Source organism: Echiichthys vipera (genome assembly GCF_963691815.1).
Source record: "Echiichthys vipera genome assembly, chromosome: 15".
In the NCBI taxonomy this organism is placed as follows: Eukaryota; Metazoa; Chordata; class Actinopteri; order Perciformes; family Trachinidae; genus Echiichthys; species Echiichthys vipera.
In genome coordinates this window covers 28,443,980-28,466,535 of record NC_139840.1, presented here as the reverse complement: position 1 = coordinate 28,466,535, position 22,556 = coordinate 28,443,980, and the positions used below count along the sequence as shown (strand labels likewise).

Sequence of the window (22,556 nt, the reverse complement as noted above, 5' to 3'; positions counted from 1 at the left end):
TACTCACACTGTCCTTCCGGACCGCGACCCGGGCTTTAGGGTACTTGTCCCCCCTCCCTCTCCCCCCGCGCCCCAGCCCCGTTTGTACTCACACTGCCAGGGCGGGCCCATCCTTCTTGCTGTCCATACGCCATAACACGTCACACGCATTGATCGCGTGTGTGTGGCTTTGTTTACAAATCTTTCCACAGACCTCGGAGATTTTGTGCGTCTTGTCGACTGTTTGAATATTTTCATCCGACCAAATCTGCAGTAAACACTCCACCTCCGCATCACATCAACGTGAACCTTTCACCGCCATTGTTGTTGTTGTTAAATGTCCGCGCATGGTCCGTCCTTCTATTTACATGTCCGAACAGGCGGACATAACGCTACTGCCGTAGGGCTCGTGCTCGTACACGTGCGCACGCTCGTGCTCGTACATGTGCAAACGGCTCCACTAAAGCCCACCTCTTTCAAGCGGGCCGCAGTTGTGCGCGGAGCGGGTGCACTCACACTGCTTAAAGGTACTAGGCTTTAGCTGAAAAAACGGTTTTGGCCCCGGCCAGAAGGACAGTGTGAGTACGCTCTTATTCTAAATTAACAGATAGAGTTAGAGGGGCAGCTATCATCATTCACAAAAGGGTCCTGTTTTAGCCAACAAATGTAATCCTAGATACTGACGGACGCTATGTCATAGTTTCGGGCACACTCCAGTACACACCAGTGGTCTTAGTTTTGGTTTATGCGCCCACCTGGGACGATGAACAGTTTTTTAAAAGGTTATTTGCAAAAATCCCAAATGCTGACAGTCGCCGCATTATCATGGGTGGGGACTTCAACCTGGTGCAGGATATGACTCTCCACAGATCCTCCCCTACACATATTACACTATCCAAATCAGCACACAGTAAAAACAAAACATTTGCATCACAGTTGGGATTTTCGGATCCTCTGAGGTTTAGAAATCCCCATGGTAAAGCTTCCTCTTTTTTTCCCCCTATGTACACCACACATTCTCTTAAATTGATTTATTTTTACTTAATAATAATCTCCTCGACTGCGTGAATGTATGCCAATATCACCCAATAGTGACTTGATATTAGATTTCAACGGATACAATTCCACGTTCAGATCACACTTACTGTCGGATAGTAAGTTCAAAGATTTAGTTGAGACTTAAATTCGCTCTTACATATAGTTTAATGACACCCATTGATGTCAGCAGCGTCCCTCTGTGGGAAGCTACTATTCGGGGACAAGTGATATCCTATACTTCTCAAATAAGGGCTGAACGTGCTAGGCTGGTGGAAATGGTAGAGGAACTGGTTAAACACGATGGAACTTACTCCACCTCTCCACCCCCCCTACTTATATAAGAAACGGCTACTACTGCATGTGGAACACGGCCTCTTAATGACACGCAAAGTTGAAAGACAGTTGCGACAATCCAAACAATGATTGTATAAACCACTTGTCCATCATATTTATTGACGTGTTACTTAAACCACTCACATAAAAAACAATCTGTGACGCTGATGAGTGATGCAGGGAAAACCAAAACACAACATCTGACATTTTTCCACCAACAAAAGCCTTCAGAGCGGTCCTCTGGTATTCTTTTAAAGAAGAAATATTCGCTAGATTGGTTAACCGTAAGCAGTCTCCAGCCGACCTTGCACACACGTTCTGGACGTGCCTGAAGCTTGCTGAATTTTGGTACGATATATTTCAAACCCTCAAACAGGCTCTTAACACAAATTTGCAACCCAATCCCCTGACTGTTCTCTTTGGGCTCCCTCTAAAAATCTACCCATTACTACACAACGTGTGGTGGCCTTTATCACCCTGCTCGCCAGACGTAACATTCTTCTTAAATGGAAACATGTTTCTCCACCGACTCATAATAGTTGGATAGGGACATTTTACAGTGTCTACGGTTAGAGAAGTTAAGGTTTTCACAGAGGGGATCTTTGACAGCATTCCACTAAACTTGGGACTCACTGTTAGCTCCTATTAGTAATAGTCTCACTGTTATTCCTGATGATGCTGAGGACACTTCCTAATGCATTGAAGACCCCCCCCCTTTTTTATTTTAATTTATTTATTTTTCTTGAAACACTTATTTATTTATTAGCTATAGTTTTTCCTGTATTTGGTTTAATTGTATCTTACTAATCTACTTATATACATAATATATAATTATATTATATGCTGTTTAATTATTTAGTTGGTTACTGTGACCATGTCTGACATGGATTGTTGAGAGGGATAGTGGGATTTATGTTTTTTTTGTTTTTTGTTCCTGTTTTTCACTTTAAGGCAGACACGTTGATACACTGTACAACAGTTACACTTGCACTAGTTTGATTGTCTGCAAAATTCAATAAAAAAACAAATTTGGAGACTTCTGCAGTGATTGGACGGTGAACACTTGTGTTGTGTAAACTGCTCAGAAACCCCCTTACTATCAGTATACAGTACCTAGTTTCTAGTTTGTGGTTGTAAAGTTTAATAAAAATGATAATCAACCTAGAAGTCACAACTGACACAGCCCATTTTATAAAAAAACAAAATGTTATCACGCCAATGAAATGGCTCCTATGAGAACTAACATGATCATACATGAACACAACTGGGCTCACTTAGTCCACGAGAGTCTCAGCTTTCCAGTCAGACCCTATTATGTAATTCAAGACTGTTTATGGACCCCAGTGTGCAGAAATACACCCATTTACAATTTTGAATAAACTGCATGTTTTTGACCCAAACTGTCATTCATTCTGCTGTATGGAGGTAAGAGATCAAGGGATACCAATATTTTGTTGCTACAGGCTCTAAAAGACAAAAAGTCAGCTGTGGACACGGGTGTCCACATGGAGTGGAAAAAGTTAAACTATAAAATTTTAGTGAATGTTAACATGATTGCCTCAATTCTGAGTGAAAACAATTAAATACTGATACATGAGGCCTAACAGAAGCACAAATGCGTGTTTACACTATCTCACACATAAAATCTTGACATTGAGTCATAAAATGAAAGTGCAGCTGCGAGCCAGACCAAATTAATTTAAGTAGTAAATTATTTGTATAAATCAGGTAAGACTCTGCTGGGTGTGCTTTAACAGCTTCTTCTGGGAAATCAGCCCTGACCACATGCTGGTCTGGTTTGTTTTGTCTTATCTCTTAAGCAGGTAAGCAAGCATCATTCAACTCATGCTGCACTGCCAAGATTGTTGTTGGTGAGTAATTCTACTCACATCGTAAAATGTCTACGATCAGCTCCACGTCAGTGCTGAGCTTTTTGACATGGTCCAGGTTGGCCACGGTCACAATTGGCACATATTGGTCGCTGTCCATCTGGGAGATGAGGTACATGTCACTGGCCAGATTCTCCCTGAGAGGAAAACATGGAGGGGTGTTAGCATAGACGGCAACATGATATGAAATATAACAAACACACCAATCCTCATTTAGTTATCATCATTGACAATCTTGCATTCTATGTTCAAGGGATCCTGGAGGAAATAACTTTTCAGTTCATCACTTCAGTGCACTGGGGGGGATGAAAAGTCCATTAAACATATGGGGGTTTCTTTTGATTGTCCAATTATTATTATTTCCTTATTTCTAGACTTCTAGTACTTGAAATGAATATGGCCAGGAGCATTAGACCTGGGCATTCGAGGCTATAGTCCCAGATCTCTTGGGAATAGCCTGGACCTCTGTGCCTTCAAATAAAAAATAAAAAAACATAATAATGATGAAAATAGCCAAGTACAGTAGACTTCTATGTGATTGCATAACCAGCAGTCACGGTTGCAACATTGTAGCAGTGAAAACTGCAAAATTCTGACGTGACTTTAGAATCCAACTTAAAGCAGACTGACTTGATAACTTCAGAATCCAACTTGAAGCAGACTGACTAGATAACTTCAAAATAAAACTAAAGCAGACTGACTTGATATCTTCGGGCCAGTTGTTAAAAGGTAATCCGATCGGATTTTGGTTTTCGGATTAGATCAAATCTTGAAAATGGGTTGTTCAAAAGGGAAAGAAGGATTCTGAAATCGGATTAGATCACGGAATCCAATCCTAGTTTGAATCTGGATCAAATCTTCACTTTGTGTTGTTCCAAACGTTTCAGTAGGATTTGGATGACTTTGATCCAAAAAAACAGGATTATCCTAATCCCAACAGGAGGTAGGATTTCAAGGTGGATTTCAGGAAGAAAATGTAGTAAAACTGTAAAATTGGTATAATAATACATTTGTATCATTTAGTGTATATACTTTTATTTATATTTTGCACTTGTTTAACCGTTAAAGTGATAAAGTAAATAAAGTAGACATAGGCTACCAAATAAGCCTTTCAGTATAGTAAAGTCAAAATAAAATAAATTAAAAATGATCTTGTGAAAACAATGAAACAATCCCCCAGATTTCAACAACAAACAAAAATAATATTAAATTTTTCTGTCATCACTATATAGTAATTTCAAACAAAAAATCATCACAGATGAAAATAACAATGCCATCCCTCACTACACGTCCAGTCAGTCTCTTATTCTGACAGAATGCCAGAGGTTGGTCTGGTTCTTCAGCAGTCATAGGAGCTGAGAAAAGAGGCTTGAAGCGTCCTTTGCCAAATAACAATGATGACGATGCCTATCAATCACTTCTCAAACGAGAAACTGAAAGAGCAGAAGCACAGATACTCCTAGCAGAGGTAAATCAAGCTGACCAAACTGCAGCAAACCAAAGTGAAACTTCAGATCCGCCTCCTAAAAGCAGGGCCTGAAAATACTGGTCTCTCCTCCTCAAATGACGAAGAACGCTGAACTTTTTTTTTTTTCATTTAAGACCTTTTTTAAAATACCCACAATGCATTTGCATATTTGTTTTGTATTTCTTGTGGCTCAGCTGAGGGGGTCATAAAAAAATGTAAGAATGGAAGTCGATGTTTGTTATATTTGTGTTTTGTGTCAAAATAAAAAAACACTTAGTGATCCCATGTTGGCTCTTCTACCTGTTGTTCTTTACATAGCTGTAGCCCACTCATATGTTGTCCCATTTAGAGCACTGGCAATCCGGATTTGGTAATCTTGAGAACTGTGTATCTGGATCAGATTGTTCCAATCCAAGGTTTCTTTGAAAAACCGGCATAAAAGTAAGACGGATTACCTGATCCTGGATAGCAAAAAAATGGGATTTCCAAATCCGGATAATTTTGATACAGATTAAATGTTCTGAACAACTGGCCCTTCATGATCAAACTAAATCAGACTGACTTGATAGGTTCAAAGTTAAAAGCAGACTGACTTGTCGTTTTTTTCCGTTTAGAAGTGACCCTGTTAACTGGCGACTTTCAGCTGAGTTCCTCTGCGGTTGTGGAATGTTAAAAACAGGAAGAGAATGCGTAGCTGTCCTCGTGAATGCGTCTCTGTTTAGTTTTTCATGACAATGTTAAACGTAACGTCACCTACCTGAGCAGTCGTTTTTTGTTTGGGTAGATGTGTCAGTCATGTTTTGTAAATTGCATGTTGTTACGGTTAACAGGAAGAGAGAGAGTTGCTCTTCCTGATAATATATATATATATATATATAAATAAATTCATTTTCTAAATTAATCTATTTGTATTTTAAACACCTGTGTCATGTAGAATTGTATGCACCACTTTAAAAAAGAGGGAGATCGGGGGGGGTTGCTTTACAATTTGGTATCATGAAGGTCTTGTGATTCTACTGACCAGAATTGAGATTGATCTGTTGAATTCTCTAGGAAGAGTTACGAAAAACACCATATCTGCCTAAAATGGTGGGTTGTCACATTACTTATTACGTCTATTTCAGGGTATTGACTATTTCTTCACAATTTGTTGGTATAATCCTCTTTTAGTGGGAGGATCATACCAACAAAATATGAAATTAATCCGATAATCTCTCATGGAGGAGTCTGAAAAGGTTTGCATAAAATACATGAAAACAGCCCAAAAGGAAAAATGGCAGACTTTCCCATTGAATGAAGGCTGATGTGAAATATATTTGAAATGATGAAAGCTATGTTGGTACCAAATTTTGTGAATATCAGATATTTCAGAACTTTGTTTCAACTAAGACGCTACGGGTGTTAGGGGGCGCTATGGAGCCAGCTAAACACACATGGACCAAATCACTGTATATTTTCACAATGTTTAAGGGTCTTCATGTGTCTGCCAAGTTTTGTGTTCTCTACGAGTATAACAAGGGCGCTAAAATTTATTCAAATGCTGAAATGGGGCGCTTTAGACCAGACGTGTCAAACGTAATGGGAAAAATTTTAGATGACAGAATGTGGAATTTCAAATTATTTCTTTCTTTTTATTTATTAAAACATTTAAACTTAAAAATTTCAATTTAAAATAAATATATATTTGTTAAAGCTGATGAGCATTATAGCTTCTTAACTTGTTATAACAATGAAAAGATTATCCAGCTGTTTAAAAAATTAAAAAGATTTGTCACAGAACACGGACATATGAAAACAAGAACATGATTGTAATTATCTGGACAATTCTTTAGCCAATGTAAGGTTTTTGGCGTTGTGTTGTTGACCAGCATACTTGTGAACACCAGCACATGTTATGGTAAAGTTAATGTCTCTGTTTGCGTACAGAGACGTGTGAACCAAATCAGAGAGTTAAACAGTTAGCTTTACCTCTGATGGTGAAAAAAGTTAATTTGTCACTAACTAAACACTGGCTTGACTTCACGTTACATCGGGGAGATATTTATGTTTTCTATCTCTAACTTCTCTCTGCAGCCCTCTGAACCCTTTGACCAAGTCCTCATATCTGTCAGCTCCATGTTTCTCCAAGTTGGTCGTTGGTCAGACGGGCTTTGTGGCCTCCATGAGCTTGCCTTTACCGTCGGCAACGCTCTGTGCGCTTGCTCTTTCAACAAAAAGGGTGGTTGGCAGGAGCACTCGAGTCACGTTCAGCCATGTCTGTCTCGCTCTGTGAGTGACATGTCACCATGAAACCACACCCCCTCTGGCTGCAGGCAGGGATGAAGCAGAGAGCAGCTGCACACAGATGCGTGTGCTGTTGCACAAAGATCATCAAGTATCAATACTGTTAAAAAGTATTGTTTTTAACGGCTGGGTACTGGGGTACCATTCTAGTATCGGTTTACCGTGCAGTACTACTTGTGTGCTAATTTTGGTGAGTTTTAGAGAATCCCAAAACTAACTAACTATGACTATAACTCAATTTCAGCATGTAGATGTCTTCAGGCCAGGACTGTTATCCAGCAGGTGAAATTTGGGGCAGAGTGGAAAATGTAAAGGCGAGTTACGACAACCTACTTTTTCATGTTTTAGGCAAACTTTACCGCCACGCCACATCAAGGACATTCCATGAATCCTCAAAAGCTTCGCAATTTAGCATCACCTAGGTCTTTAGATGCAACCTACCAGAATTGAAGCCACTCGGGTTAATTCTCTAGAAGAAGTTTGTTAAAGTACAAAACGTCTGTCTGGTTTCGCTTAGCCATTTTGAATTTACTGTAGCATTTAAGGCTAAATAGACTTCCTGTTGGACTTAGGGTATGGCTCCAAGAGGCTTTTTTAAAGTCTCTATACTAGGGCTGTAGCGATACACTAATCTCACGATACAATACGATACACTTCTTCTTCTTCTTGTGAGTGTTCCATTGACTGGGATTGATTTAATAAAAACTAAAAGAATCAATTACACAATATACATGGCTCTGACTGGACAGCAAAGAATGTAACAAGTCACTTTTTGCAAGTCCAAGTCAAGTCTCAAGTCTCTGAGGGCAGCAGCTAGTCCTTATCGAGTCTCTTATGGCAGGGTTTTTTCTGCATTATAAATTTGGAGTCAGCTGCCTCACTGAAATTGTCTGCCACCGCGCTGGAATCTTGATTGAAAATCAATATAGTTCTCCCTCTTGACACCAAGAGGGATTTTAATTTATTTATTTTTTAGGTCTAATCAACTCAGTTTCACAGAAGTTCCGTTGTCAGCATCAGGCAGGCTTGTGATCGCAGAGTAAAGATGTTTCCTGCTTGTGTAAGTATGATAAACGAGAGTCACAGATCTTATTTTCTGACATAATCCCTTTTGGATTATGTGAACCAGCGCGATGCTAAACCTCCAGGTTTTGCCGTCAGCCATGGCACACTTACTGCTCACAAGTTGTGTGAATGAGAAAGGTTAGTTGGACGTCGTTTTGTGCACATAACTTTAGTTCAGTTTTCAGTGGCGGCACGTGTTTCTTGACGAGCGCAAATTTTTCGCTCCCCTGCCCGTCTCAGCCCAAATTCTGGCCAAAAAACACCCCTGTATGGTTTTAATAAATAATAAAATAGGGTTGAAGTGCAACCTTATTGTATAATTACACAAAGTCCCAACTAATGACATCTTATAACCTAGTGTGAATAAGGAAAGTCTGCTGCTCCCATTACCTGACCTAATTACAGACACACCAGAAACGTTTGTCTGTCTCAGGACACTCTGAAAAAAGAGATGTTGAATGTCACTGAGCTCTTCCTGTTAAATAAATAAATAAATAAATCAGTTTGATGGTTAAAGCTAATAACAGTAACATTAATGTGGTCAACAATAAACCTGTAACGTAAACTTGCCTTTAGCTGACATAATAATTAACATGTTTTCTTCCGTTTTAACGGCATTAGCCAGCAGATGGTGGCAGCACCGGCAAGAAAACACTTTTCAAAAATATGTATTTTAATGAATACCAATCTAAAAGTTAACCTCTCACAAAGCTAACATTAGTAACAAGCCAAGATAACAAATGGTAATGAAACTGCTGAAGACCGGGCTGAAGTTAGTTTGAGGTTGGATATTTGGATAGACTTGGGGTCTATTATCCAACATATCCAACTTAGAACTAACTTTGCCCCAGCAGCAGCAGGTGATGTGCTCTCCGTGTCATCTGTGGAGTGTGGCCACTCGCGCAACTCTGTGGGAAAGAATGATTTTCTGCTCCTGATGTTAATGCCCCAAAAAGGACATTGATAAAAAGATTGTGCACGAGTCTGAAATCTGGAGTCCCCGTCTGCGCAACAGACAGCTAGAAATGCTCTACAGCAACACTAGCGGCTGGCAGACCGAATAGCTCTTCCTGCAAAGTGAACGGGGAGGAAATGGGCAGCGAGCAGAGTGCCAGGGGGGTTTGAATGGGACTTAAGGTATCGATACTTGTAGCCAAAAAATCCATACTATCTGTAGAAACAAAACATTGATTTATATCGCAGAATCGATAAAATACTACAGCCCTACTCCATACTTTACATTTGCCTACCAAATTTTGTACGTCTACGTCAAATTTAAAAGGTCAGGGCCCGCGAGCCATTTTAACACATGCAAGTCCAAGACCTACATCAGGTATTAAGTTTAGACACTTAAGATGCATATGCAACTTTTTGTGCGCTTTAGAGCACGGAAAGCCCAAGCCCAAATGTGACATCAAATCAAAGTAATTACTAGTTTGAACATGGGTGAAACATTTTGTGAGTTTTTGTGCATCCTTAAGTCCTCACGTGTTTGTAAAATGAAAATTGACACACAAAATCCAAGATGGCCGACTTCCTATTGCGGCCAAAAAACAGTTCCAAAAATGTACAGTACATGTGTGATAGATGAGATGAGTGCAATGATCCCACCAAATTTCATGAACATCAAAGGAATTTTATTAGGGATGTCCGATAATATCAGCCCACCGATATTATCGGCCGATATTGAGTTAAAAATGTAATATCGGGAATTATCGGTATCGGGTTTTTACAACCGAGGTTAGTTCTGTAGGTTTCAGCATTTCCGAGTCTACATGAATGCAACATGGGACGTTTACAGGCGCGTGCTTGATGACGTATAACAACAACAACAACACGCTAGACTCGTAGGTTGCTAACCGTGGCTAACAAGCTTGCTCGCCCGGTGCATGATATGTCCGTGGTTTGGAAGTATGTCCAAGTGTCACCTACTAACAGTAAATGTGCGCTTTGCAATGACTGCAAGGCGTTGGTTATGAGAGGAGGAATCAAGGCGTCTTCCTTTAATACATCAAATTTGATAACCCACCTCAAGAAGAATCATGCGGAGTTATACGCTACATCTGTGCAGCAAAATGATGAAAAGAAGCAACAGCCGACACCGAGAAACAAACTTTTTCTATCGTTCAAGATGCCGGATTCACCAAACTTGTGATGTTCCTTGAGCCACGTTATGTCATGCCCAGTCGCAATTATTTCTCAGACCAGTGCTTACCTGAATTGTACAGCCTTGTTTACAGTCACGTCGAGAAGCTAATTTCTGGCTCTGTATCCATTAGATCCAATACAGGTTAGCATGTTGAGCTTGACTGCTAATTTATTGATTGTATTATTTGCCAAGTTACGGCCGGTTACTCGGTCTGGAAAAAGAGTACTAAGTTTGATTACTACTCTGGACTGAATCTATGCATCTTCCTTGTTTTGATATTGTCTGTATTGTTGTTTGAGGCAAAATATTCTCTCTAAAAACACAAACAAATAAATGGCACTTTTTTCAATAACTTATTTTGTACAGACTGTGTTTACAATTGAAAAGCCATGTTGCATCTATGTATGCATCCAGTGGGGCATCACAATAAAATTAGGCATAATGTGTTAATTCCATAATAGGTGATATGTGATGAATTTTGGTGTAAAAAGGCTGCATATATCGGTATTGGGTGATATCGGTATCGGAAATGAAGGGTTGGACAATATCGGAATATCGGATATCGGCAGAAAAGCCAATATCGAGCATCCCTAAATTTTATACCAACCACGGTGTGCTCATGGGGGCGCTATGGAGCCCACTTTTTGTATACTCCTGTGTGAATTTAATACTTGAATCAACAATAAAAGTTAGTTACAGGTCTACTTTTAATTTGTGATCTGTAGATTATTTGCTCCATTAAGATTAGATGTGTGGGCTATAAAATGTGAGAAAATATTGAAAATGTGGATCGGTGTTTCTGATAGCCCAAGATGATGTCCTCAAATGTCTCATTTTGCCGATAACTCAAAGATATTCAGTTTACTGTCTTAGGAGGAAAGAAATAAGAAAATATTTGGACCAAAGAAGAATTACTCAAACTGATTTATCGATCATCAAAATAGTTGCCGATTAATTCAGTAGTTGACAATTCATTGATTAATCAAATAATCTTTGAAGCTCTATTGAAAAGTATTTTCTCATTTAATTAAGAACTTTACTGCAAAATAACATAACAGCTTTAAGTGATAGCTATCCACTGGCTCCCGATCAAACAACGCATCGACTTCAAAATACTCCTCCTCACCTTCAAAGCTCTCCACCATCTGGCACCACCCTACCTCTCTGACCTCCTTACCCCCCACCGCCCCTCCCGAGCCCTCCGATCCTCCTCCTCCCTAACTCTGACCATGCCACCTTCCAAACTCAAAACCTTCGGACACAGAGCTTTCTCTCGAACTGCACCCCGACTCTGGAACTCTCTCCCCCAGCCCATCCGCGACTCTCCATCACTCACAACATTTAAATCCCGTCTAAAAACCTTCCTTTTCTCACAAGCCTACAACCTCCCCTACCCATAACTACATTCGCTCCTGGCCTCTCCCCCCGACTCCCCCACCCACCCTCCTTCCGCTCTCCTCACCCATTCAGCCCCTCCCCCTGACCCCCCCTCCATACTCCTCTTCAATCCATCCCCCCACCTCTATTGTTGTACCTGTTTCTGGCTATTTGTCTGTATCACCATTACCCCACGCCCCCTTCGCCTTGTTTCCCTGTCATCCTTGTCTCCTGTTGTTTATCGTCTGTATATTTCCTGTCCTACTCTGTAAGCGACTTTGGGTCTCTGAAAAGCGCTATATAAAATAAATGAATTATTATTATTATTATTATTATTATTACACTGACTGGTGACTAGCGCACAAATACAGAGTAATAAGATGAGAAAATAGTTTGACTTGACTTGATTTAACTTCATTGGGTTATTGCCATAGGCAGAATTTTGGTGTGTAGGCATGCAGGAGTTGAACAATAAAGATATATACATGAATGAATCCTGTATGTGGGTAATAGAGCTTAAAGGTGAGGAGAAGCTTGTGACTGGAAGGTTTGTCAAGTTTGTTAATCACATTGAACTGAGTGGTAATGTTAAGTCTGATATAAAAAAAGAACTGCAATCTTCAAATTATATTTCCTTAAAATATTTCACAAGGTTTTCTGAGAAACACTTTTTGTTAAAATCGAGCCTACTGAACTTTCTTTTTTTTTTTTTTTTTTTAGCAGTTTTTCAAGCCTTTATTTATTGGGACAGACAGGAAATGGGGTGAGAGAGAGAGAGCAGCAAAGAGCCGCAGGTCGTAGTCGAACCCGCAGCCACTGCCTCAGGGACCTTTAGCCTCTTCACATGGGGCGACTGCTCTATACACTCACCCACTGGCCGCCCCGTACTGAACTTTCTTTAATGAAACACAGAGATCATTAGAGGGGAGCGAAAGTAGTCCGACTGTAAATGACAGCAAAACGCAGTAAAGACTCTCACATTCTCACACATTCTGTGCTGCAACTAGGGCTGCCCCCGAACAAGGTTTTTCTTGGTCAACCAGTGATCATCATTTAGAGCGATTAGTCGAGATTATATATATATAAAAAGACGGACCATGCGCGGACATTTAACAACAACAATGGTGGCGAAAGGTTCACGTTGTTGTGATGTGGAGGTGGAGTCTTTACTGCAGATTTGGGCGGATGAAAATATTTAAAAACAGTCGGACAAGACGCACAAAAACTCTGGAAAGATTTGTAAAAAAAAAAAGTGACGCATCGCAATGACGTCATTTAATGTGCGCCTGTTCGGACATATACAATTAAAAAACACGGACCATGCGCGGACATTTAAAACCATGGCGGCGAAGGTTCACGTTGGTGTGATGCGAAGGTGGAGTGTTTACTGCAGATTTGGTCGGATGAAAATATTAAAAAACAGTCGGACAAGACGCACAAAAACTCCAAGGTCTATGGAAAGATTTGTAAACAAAGCGACGCATCGCGATGTCAACCAATGCGTGTGACGTGTTATGGCGTGATGACGTATGGACAGGCAAGAAGCATTTGCCCGAGGCAGTGTGAGTACAAACGGGCTGGCCAGCGGGGGGAGAGGGAGGGGGGGACAAGTACCCTAAAGCCCGGGGCACGGTATGGGCGGACAGTGTGAGTGCGCCCTAAAGCACTGCAGTTGGCTTTGTGCCTCACGGACGATGCTTTGTCATGCCTGCAGCGGCTTACCCCCGGGGAAAGACATGATTGTGGAGCTTTAGTCGGGGCACTGCAAAGGCACTTTGGACAATGTGTAAACTACTTATTATTTTAGATTCTAATTTTGAATGTGTCAGAAACAAATAAGCAACAAAACTGTGGGAACGGCTGCCACGGGCAGATAGCTAGGCTAACTTCACATGTTTTTAAAGTGGAAGGTCATGTTCGTCATGGACGAGTGATAGGCGAAGTTTCTCTTGCAAAGTTTGCATGTGACCTTCTTGGGGTCATCCTCGTTCTCTTCAAAGTGATCCCATATATTAGACGTCTTGATGAAATGAATGAAATTTTGGTCTGCTAATGATTGTTTGGTCGACCGGTGCTTGGTCGAGTATTTGCTGGGGAGCCTCAGCTAAAACATGCATCTTTCGGTTTGTTTCAATGCATTTATTTGGTTAACCACCATACTGCTGTGATAAGATGCTTTTTGACCACAGTAAGAAAAAACATACTGCAACCCTGCTTACAGGTGTCGCATTAAACTATCCTCTACATCTAATGAGCACTAAGCAGCTTTGTTTGGGAAACCCAGGGGTAACAAATACAGAAATATGAACTTGTAAAATTCCTCTCAGATACTTCAGACAGCTGTGGGAGAACTGGTTTGCTTTACTTTACTGCTTTTGTCAAAGAAAATGTTATGTAGGTATTCATGATTTCAATTTCTCATCCAGCATTTCAAAACCCAACCCATCTGGTGTCCCTGACCTCCTAGCTTTTTCTTCCTTTCATGTATTGTCATTATCATTTTTATTTGTTTTTTTGTCTGCCAGTACAGTAAACTATATTTGATGATTTCTTCCAAGTTGATGGAAGGAAGGGAAGAAAAAGGAAACTTTGTGAGGCCTTGATTTCCTCCAAAACAACAGCTAAACCAACACCACAAAGGCATTCAACAGTATAAAATAAAGCTTTTATTCGGACCACGCTTGACGCCCACAAAGAGAGGGAGAGAGAGAGAGACATACACAGAGAGACACACACACACACACACACACACACGCATGCTCTTGATCAGTATCAATAACAATACGGACTCCCACAACACACTAATGGCAGAAAACATATAGAACTAATTATTGCTACTTGAATTGTATGTGATTTAAACTGTACCTCTTTAGTTGATTAGTCTTTATGAAACCAATATTATATCACTTAACTTGTAGCCTTGCATTGTCAGACAGCCCTGTGTCAGCATGGTCTGGCATCTGTATTTCTTTAAACCAATCAAAATCATCTTGGCCTGTGCTAAGACGCGGATGCAGCGACAGAGATAGCAGAAGGTGAGGACAAAACCTGGAGAACAGGCTTTATTCTAGTATTGTCCTTCCATTAAGCCAAACTAGATGTTATCTAACGTGCAACTTGTCCAGCACCTTAACTCTTTGAAAGAAGCCACTAGACAAACATTCACAGAGGAGTTTGCAGGCTTGTGAGCTAATTAGCTGAAGCACAACAAACAGCATGCAAACTACTCCCAAAAACACCCTTTTCTTCCTTTTTACCTATTATTACTACCTATTAAGAAAAGTTCTACAAAGCATACACACAGTATAGAGATTTAAAGAACCCTGAATGACTTACTCCCTGATTCACTGTCTTAGAAGTCAAGCAAAAACTTATTTTCTGATGAAAACTATTTAAAAAACTACTACTTGTTGTGTCAAAAGTATGGCTAGTACCCTATTGTGATGTAAAGTTATCGAAGTAAACTCACCGAGAAAGACAGAATTCCAAGGTCTTCTTCAGGTGTTCTCTCAAACCCTCCTGGGGACTCTCTTGCTGGGGATCACTGCCTGCTGACACAGAGGGAAAGTTCTGGTCAATTACAAAGTGGTTTAACTAATCCCTGACCCTGAGAGCAAAACATTATTCAAACCAGTGAAATGTAAAACTGAATGTTACTGCCCCAGCCAATAGTTTTTGATATTTAGGGCTGAGTGAGTGCTCTTGTTTCTCTTTGCACTCTCTGTGTTTGATTTACAGGTCCCGCCTCCTGCCGCCAGCCATTGGTCCTTCGCAGCTGCAGCTGATGAGCCTGACAAGCTGACGAGGATGGGTCCAGTTTAAACAGCAGTGCTCTTCAGACAGCATTTGAGGGCTGTCACTGTGCAGTGTGGCGGGTCTCCTCGTTTTGCTTGAGCTGTTGAACTACCCTTCGTTCACCCTGAAGATTCTCTTCACTTTGTTTTCTGTTGTATAGGGTTTTGACTCTGTACACACTTGTCCACACATAATCTTTGTTCTCCTTAAAGGTGTGAGTAATAAATTACAGCTTTCTTGATTTAATAACGTCGTTCTCTGCCTCATTTATGTTGCGTCCCTGTTCCCCTAGCCTGGGGCGTAACACTGAAGAATATATAAATAATAAACTGAAGCTAAAGCAATATGTGGTGAGGAAGAGCAGCGATGCAGAACACATCATGGATTACTTAGATGGAAGTAGTAGTTTTGCTTTCGTCAACAAAAATTATGACGAAATATTGTCGTCAACAAACCTTTATCACGTGAGGAAAACTAGACGAGACGAAACGAAAATGCTGGTCATGTGACGATAACTATAATTAAATATATAATGCAATGTTGTTGACGAATAAAAACGAGACGGAATGTGGTTTACAAAATAAAAACTATGCTAAAATGTCTCTGCATTTTCATTGACCAAAACGAGACGAAATAACGTTTCGGCTCGTTTAGTCACGTTATTATTATTTTGCAGTTTTTCTGTTTCCTGTGTCTCGCATCTGGGTGACGTCACTTAATCCCCACACGCGGCATTATTTAGAGTCAGAAGATGCAGCTGCCCTGGGTTAGCGTTTATGACAACTAAGAAAGAAACATGAGAAAAAAGTCTGACAACGAGAAAGGGACCGATGGCCAGCCAGCCGGGGAAAAAAATAAGAAACACTACCATTACATAGACGTGGAAAGGAAAACAGAATCTGTTGTGGAAAAAGAAAGGGAGAAATGCAGCCACAAAATCACAGGAAAAAACACCATGAATTTTAGGAGACATCTCAGGGCATCCCATAATGAAATTTAGGTACGTCAAGACATTAACATAACGATACTTTCTGTTTTAGAATGCTCATGCGACATGCCAACTCATGAGGCTATGGTTAACGTTGGTTTTAAAGCTATCTTAAGCGTTAGCCACTGGAGCCACAAATGTGTGTGACTAGCGTGTGTGTGTATATTTGTTTGTGTGAGAGTGTAACGTGTGTGAGAGTGTAGAGTGGGTTTTTAGTTCCTACCTGACTGACTCACTCTATAAGTGCACTAAGCATCCCTTGTTGGCCAAATACTTTCACTAGTCTCTCATTCACAGAGCAAATCACACTGAACTGAACTAGAGTGACTTGTTCTAGACCCGTACATACATGTAAACAAAAGATTTGTATAAAATTCAATATAATTGTATTACAAAAGAGACTAATATACAATTTGTCTTTGACTAAAACTAGACTAAAATGTCATAAGTTTTCGTCGATTAAAACTAGACTAAAATAGTCATGGACAATTCTGACTAAAATAAGACTAAAATGCCCAGACTTTTAGTCGACTAAAACTTGACTAGACTAAAAAAATATAATCGTGACTAAACTAATAAATACTAAAATGACAGCTTGACAAAAAGACTAGACTAAAACTAAAAGTAAAACAGGCCGCCAAAAACAACACTAGATGGAAAAGTACACAACAAAGAAAGAAGCGGCAATCAGCTATTTTTCACTTTTTTCTCTCTAAAAAAATCAGCTAAACTGAGACTTCATTGCGGTCCAAGACTTAAACCAGAAACTGTTACAAGTTCACCACTGTAAAATTCAAGGTGTTCTGTTTGCCAGAAATGTTTACAAATTAATGAATCAATAGGGAAAGAATTTGGGACAACAATCATAAGCCTTCAAAATTGGATTAAAAAACAAGGATTTGATTGCATTTTTATTTGTAGGTATAATAATTTAATTTAGCTGTCTTTTAAACAAAAGCAAAGGTTCAGGCTCAGGTTAATTTGCGGGCTGATGGAATTAGGGATGGGTGTGAGTAATCGATTCCTCGCACTTATGAGGGAACTCGAAGGGTTAATGTTATTCTTTATTCACAACAATTTCGTTTTAAACTGACGTTTTTCAGGTGACTACAAAACATAGCTCATGCCGATCCCGAGGTGGAATCTTTGGAAACAATGGGAAAGAGGCTTCAGACGTACTTTTTTTTTTTTTTTTCAATTCTTTATAATGTTTCTCAACACTAGCCCTCCATTGAGCTTTGGTGTTGACAATCTTTTCAGGTAGAGGGCATTTAGAGATAATTGTCTTGGCACAGATCGTGTCTGGTACTAGTCAATTAAAATGTAATGCTGTGGTAAATAAAACATCATACAGCAAATAGCTCTTACGTGTTCACTGAACATCTCCAGCCAATTAATCCTGCTACTTGAGGCTGAGCACAGCTCTTAACAACATGATGCAATTTTCTCCCAATCAGTAAGAAAATAAAAAGACAATACGGCCAGCATCATTCAACAGGAGTCTCCCAACTCAGTACTTTGAGAGCACTCTGACAACTAAAAATTTCTCAGTTGCATTTAACTATAAAGCAAAGAATCTTTGTGTGGCTGTCTGTGTGTGAGTGTGTCTCTATCTGTGTATTTCCAGAACTGTGCATCTGATTTTGTCACACTTGGTAGGTGCATTGCCCAGGATAGTGCAGTGTCGAATTGTGCTACGGTTTTGAATACAGGTCACACGCAATATGTCAGGATTTAAAGTGCACGTTTGGAATTATGTGGCTAATTGTGTGGAGTGGATTTATCCGTATGGAGGTACAAGGCCTTGGATTGTCTGACCCAGCAGCAGTGGTCTCCTACAGCATGGGTGAATAATACAGCAACTGTGATCATCCACGCTTGGATTTACCTACGGAGTTAAAATGGAGGAAAAGAGGCAGACGAAGTGGCATTACGGTGAGAAACCGGCTCGGGAAGTACTAGCCTGTCCTACCATCTGTGATTATGGGTAACGTGTGCTCCGTACATACAGTGCAGCCTTTTCTGTATTAGGGAGTCATGGCTTACAGACAGCGTTACGACTGCATACATTGAAATGGATGGCTTCACCGTGATCCGACAGGATAGAGACCCGGTGAATTCAGGCAACAAAACAGGGGGAAGTGTTTGCCTGTAGGTCAACAAACAATGGTGTCACCCTGGACACATCACCGAAAAACAGAAAAAAAAAGAGAAAAACAGAGAGTATGGGACCTAAACATTGAATTGCTAGCGGTGAGTTGCAGACCTTACTATCTCCCTCTTGAATTCTCCAATGTTATTGTCATATTGGTGTATATTCTACACTAAATGATTAGTGGCTATTTTACCATTGTTCTCTGTCCGCCTCGCTGCCATCGTTCAGGCAGTTTGTTACCTGCCCCACGAGATATGACTATTGACTTATTTTATGCCAATATTAAAGACAGTTACACTTCCACTGCTCAAAATACACCACCTTGGCGTGTAAACGGCTTGATCAACAAAGTCAGTGTGTGTATGGTCTAAGGAGGCATGCAAGGACTTACAGGAGTGTTTTGAGTGTACAGACTGGTCTGTGTTTTATGAGGAAGACCCCAATGGGGATGATGTTGTGGCTGATTGTTTTACTGATTGTGTTCATTTCTGTACAGACTTGATTATCCCATGTAAAACTATCAAAGTATTTTCAAACAATAAGCCGTGGGTCTCAAAAGACATAAGAAAGCTGCCTTCATGAGTAAAGATAAGGACATGGTTAGTGTGCACAGAAAAAACTAAAGGCTGCACTAAGGCAAGGGAAAAACAACTACAGAGATAAGGTTGAGAACAAACTCTAGGAGTGGGACACTAAAGGTCTATGGAAGGGCTTGAAGTCAATGACAGTATATGGCCAGGTAATTAGTAGCCCGAAAGAAGGTACATTTACACCTGATGAGGCTAACCAATTCTATGCCAGATTTGACTCAACTGTCAGCTCAGCTGCTCAATAACCTACATATTCCATTATTACCTTAGAGGAAGATGGTAGTGCTCCTTTGCACAGTCATCTAGAGCTGACTGCTGCATTCGTGAGAATAATGTTTTTTGATTTTTTAAGTGCTTTTAATACTCTTCAGCCACACATTTTAGCTAATAAGCTTTTAGCTTTTAATCTTCATAAATCTATTGTTGCTTGGATCACAGACTACGTCACAAACAGACCTCAATATGTGAGGATTCATGACACCAAGTCAGAGAAAATCACCACTAACATAGACTAACATAAGTTTTCACTGTATACTTAGTATACTTAGATGTAGTAGGGCCTCGTGTCACTTACAAAAGTTTTCTGGTGACTCTGCAATAGTGGGCTATATTACCAACAACGACCATGCAGTGTATCAGAATGAGGTAGATAGCTTTGTCAGTTGGTGTTATGATGTCCATCTCATTCTCAATATAGATTAAAACTGAGGAGTTAATGGTTGATATTATGCTGTGTGCTGGGGCAGTAGTATAACAGTTGAGGACAGAAACAGGTTGAACAAAACGATAAGGAATGCGGGTACCATCATTGGTTCATGCCCTAGTTCTGTGGAGGAAATCTTGGATAAGAGGGTGATGGGGAAGATGAGAAATGTGTTGGCAAGGGATGAACATCCCCTGCATAACATCTTCACTAAGAGTGGTAGGAGCCAAAGGCTCCTTCTACACAGATGCTCCAGAGATTTAGAAGGTCTTTGTTTCCACAGTGATAGCGGCTAGACCAGCTGAGATTCCACCCGAAATCTGGAGAAAAACACACCGTGGATGCAGTGGTGGGAAGCAACGTCAGGGCAATAGAGGAGGGTCAAGACAGGACAAGCTTATGGAGAGGAAAAAGTTTAAGCCATGTCTCCCCTCTGTAATGGGAAATGTATGATCTCTGTACAACAAAATGGAAGAACTGACGGCACTAACGCGGAGCCACCCGGAGCACGGTGAGTGCAGTCTGATGTGTTTCACAGACTGCACTCAGATGAACACCAGAACATCTCTGTGGATGGCTTCCACACCATTCGGGATGACCAGGATTGCACAGAAAGCGGTAAGCGGAAAGGAGGGGGGCTTGCCATTCTAGTAAACAGCAGACGGTGTAATCCTGGTCATATCACCGTTAAAGAACAGCTCTGTAGCCCGGATGTTGAACTGCTGAGCCGTCTATACCAGCTGCCTAGAGAGATTCTGTATCTCATCACTCTTGTTCTGTACATCCCTCCCTCTGCAAACCCGACATCTGCCTGCAGCATCATACAAACCACCATCTCCAGACTCAACACCCCAGTGCCCTCATCATCATGTCGGGTGACTTTAACCACGTCACTTTGGATAGAGTTCTGCCGACCTTCCAACAGTACGCGAGCTGTCCTACCAAAGAGGAGAGGGGCAGGTCAGATCATAACCTTGTTCACCTCAAACCCTAGTATATTCCTCTGGTGAAGAGGAAGCCTATGACCACAAGGACTGTGAGGAGGTGGTCTGAGGAGGCTTATGAGACACCGCAGGGCTGCTTTGAAGTGACTGACGGACCTGCACTTTGTGAGACGCACAGGGAGGACAACGACGGGCTCACCAAGTACATCACCCCTTGTCTGCCCCTCACCACCTCACTTCACAACTACCTATTCCACCCCTCACCCCTGCTCTACATCATGTCCTCCACAACCTGATGACCTCAGCCCTCCCCCAACAGACACCTCTACAGTGTCCTTCACACCGTACCTAGTGAGAACAAAACTGACGAGACTCCACTCTGGTAAAGCTGCAGGCCCCAATGGCATATTCCCAGGGTGCTTAAAACATGTGCCCCCCTGCTGTGTGGAGTGCTGAGTCAAATCTTCGGCCTGAGCCTGCACCTCCAGAGAGTCCCTGTGCCGTTGAAGACATCCTGCCTCGTGTAGGCACGATGCCAAAGACCTGACCGAGGCAGAGAGGAGGATGCTGTCCGGTCTAACCTGGACAATGTCTCTCACCTTCTCTATGACACACTGGCCCAGCAGAGGAGAACCTCCAGCAGAAGACTCCTCGCACCCAGATGCACCACAGAAAATCTTTCCTGCCTGTGGTCATTAAATTATACAATGCATCCCTAGGAGAGCCTGTCACCTCTTCTCTGTAATTAAGACTCAACCACAGACAATCTGTTCTTTTCCACATTAGTCTGTTAATTTTGAGCTTGTACATATTTCACTACTGTAAATATTAATTTCTGTAAATTTAAATTTGAGTTTTTCTAATATATGTTTCCTTTGCGGGAACCATCACCTTATCGTGATGGAGAGGTTTGTGTGTCCCTGTGAACCTGAGCGGTTCTGGCCCAGCAGAGGAGAACCTCCAGCAGAAGACTCCTCACACCCAGATGCACCACAGGAAATCTTTCCTGCCTGTGGTCATTAAATTATACAATGCATCCCTAGGAGAGCCTGTCACCTCTTCTCTGTAATTAAGACTCAACCACAGACAATCTGTTCTTTTCCGCATTAGTCTGTTAATTTTGAGCTTGTACATATTTCACTACTGTAAATATTAATTTCTGTAAATTGAAATTTGAGTTTTTCTAATATATGTCTCCTTTCCGGGAACCATCACCTTATCGTGATGGAGAGGTTTGTGTGTCCCTGTGAACCTGAGGGCTGTGTTGTCTGGAGCCTAGTGCTCCTGGCAGGGTCTCCCATGGCAGACTGGTCTCAGGCCGGACTAAGAATGGTTTACTAAGACTCTATGCACAAACGAGGAAGAGAGAACCTGCTCGGAGGAAGCCCGGGGCGGCGAGGGCCTGGTGGCCGGGTTTACCACGGAGCCTGGCCGGGCACAGCCCGAAAAAGTGACGTGACACCTCCCTCCTCTCCATCCTGTAGGCTCACCACTCGCAACAGGAACCGCTGGAGTCGGGTGCGCTGCTGCACGGGTTGTAGTGAAGGTGAGGGGCCTGGACGGACCAGACACAGGCAGCAGAGGCTGGCTCTGGAGACGTGGAATGTCACCTCTCTGTCGGGGAAGGAGCCGGAGCTTGTGCGGGAGGTTGAGCGCTACCAGTTAGATCTGGTGGGGCTTACCTCCACACACAGTCTCGGTTCTGGAACCGTACTCCTGGATAGGGGTTGGACCCTTTTCTTCTCTGGAGTTGCCCAGGGTGTGAGGCGCCGGGCTGGTCTGGGGGTACTCACAAACCCC

General features: G+C 41.5%; 1 protein-coding gene across 4 annotated transcripts in view; it reads right to left on the bottom strand.

Annotated features, from left to right (window-relative positions):
- The window catches only part of LOC310957675 (la-related protein 4B-like), a 93,586-nt gene that overhangs the window by 26,862 nt on the left and 44,168 nt on the right, over positions 1-22,556 (bottom strand). For 2 of the 4 annotated variants that reach the window (XM_083928354.1, XM_083928356.1), the window contains exons 5-6: positions 15,051-15,132; positions 3,240-3,376 (exon numbers count right to left, since the gene is read on the bottom strand). In XM_083928354.1, coding sequence (XP_083784480.1) covers positions 3,240-3,376; positions 15,051-15,132 — 219 coding nt within the window. The remainder of the gene's footprint in view (positions 1-3,239; positions 3,377-15,050; positions 15,133-22,556) is intronic. The other 2 variants (XM_083928355.1, XM_083928357.1) reach the window with 1 other exon arrangement.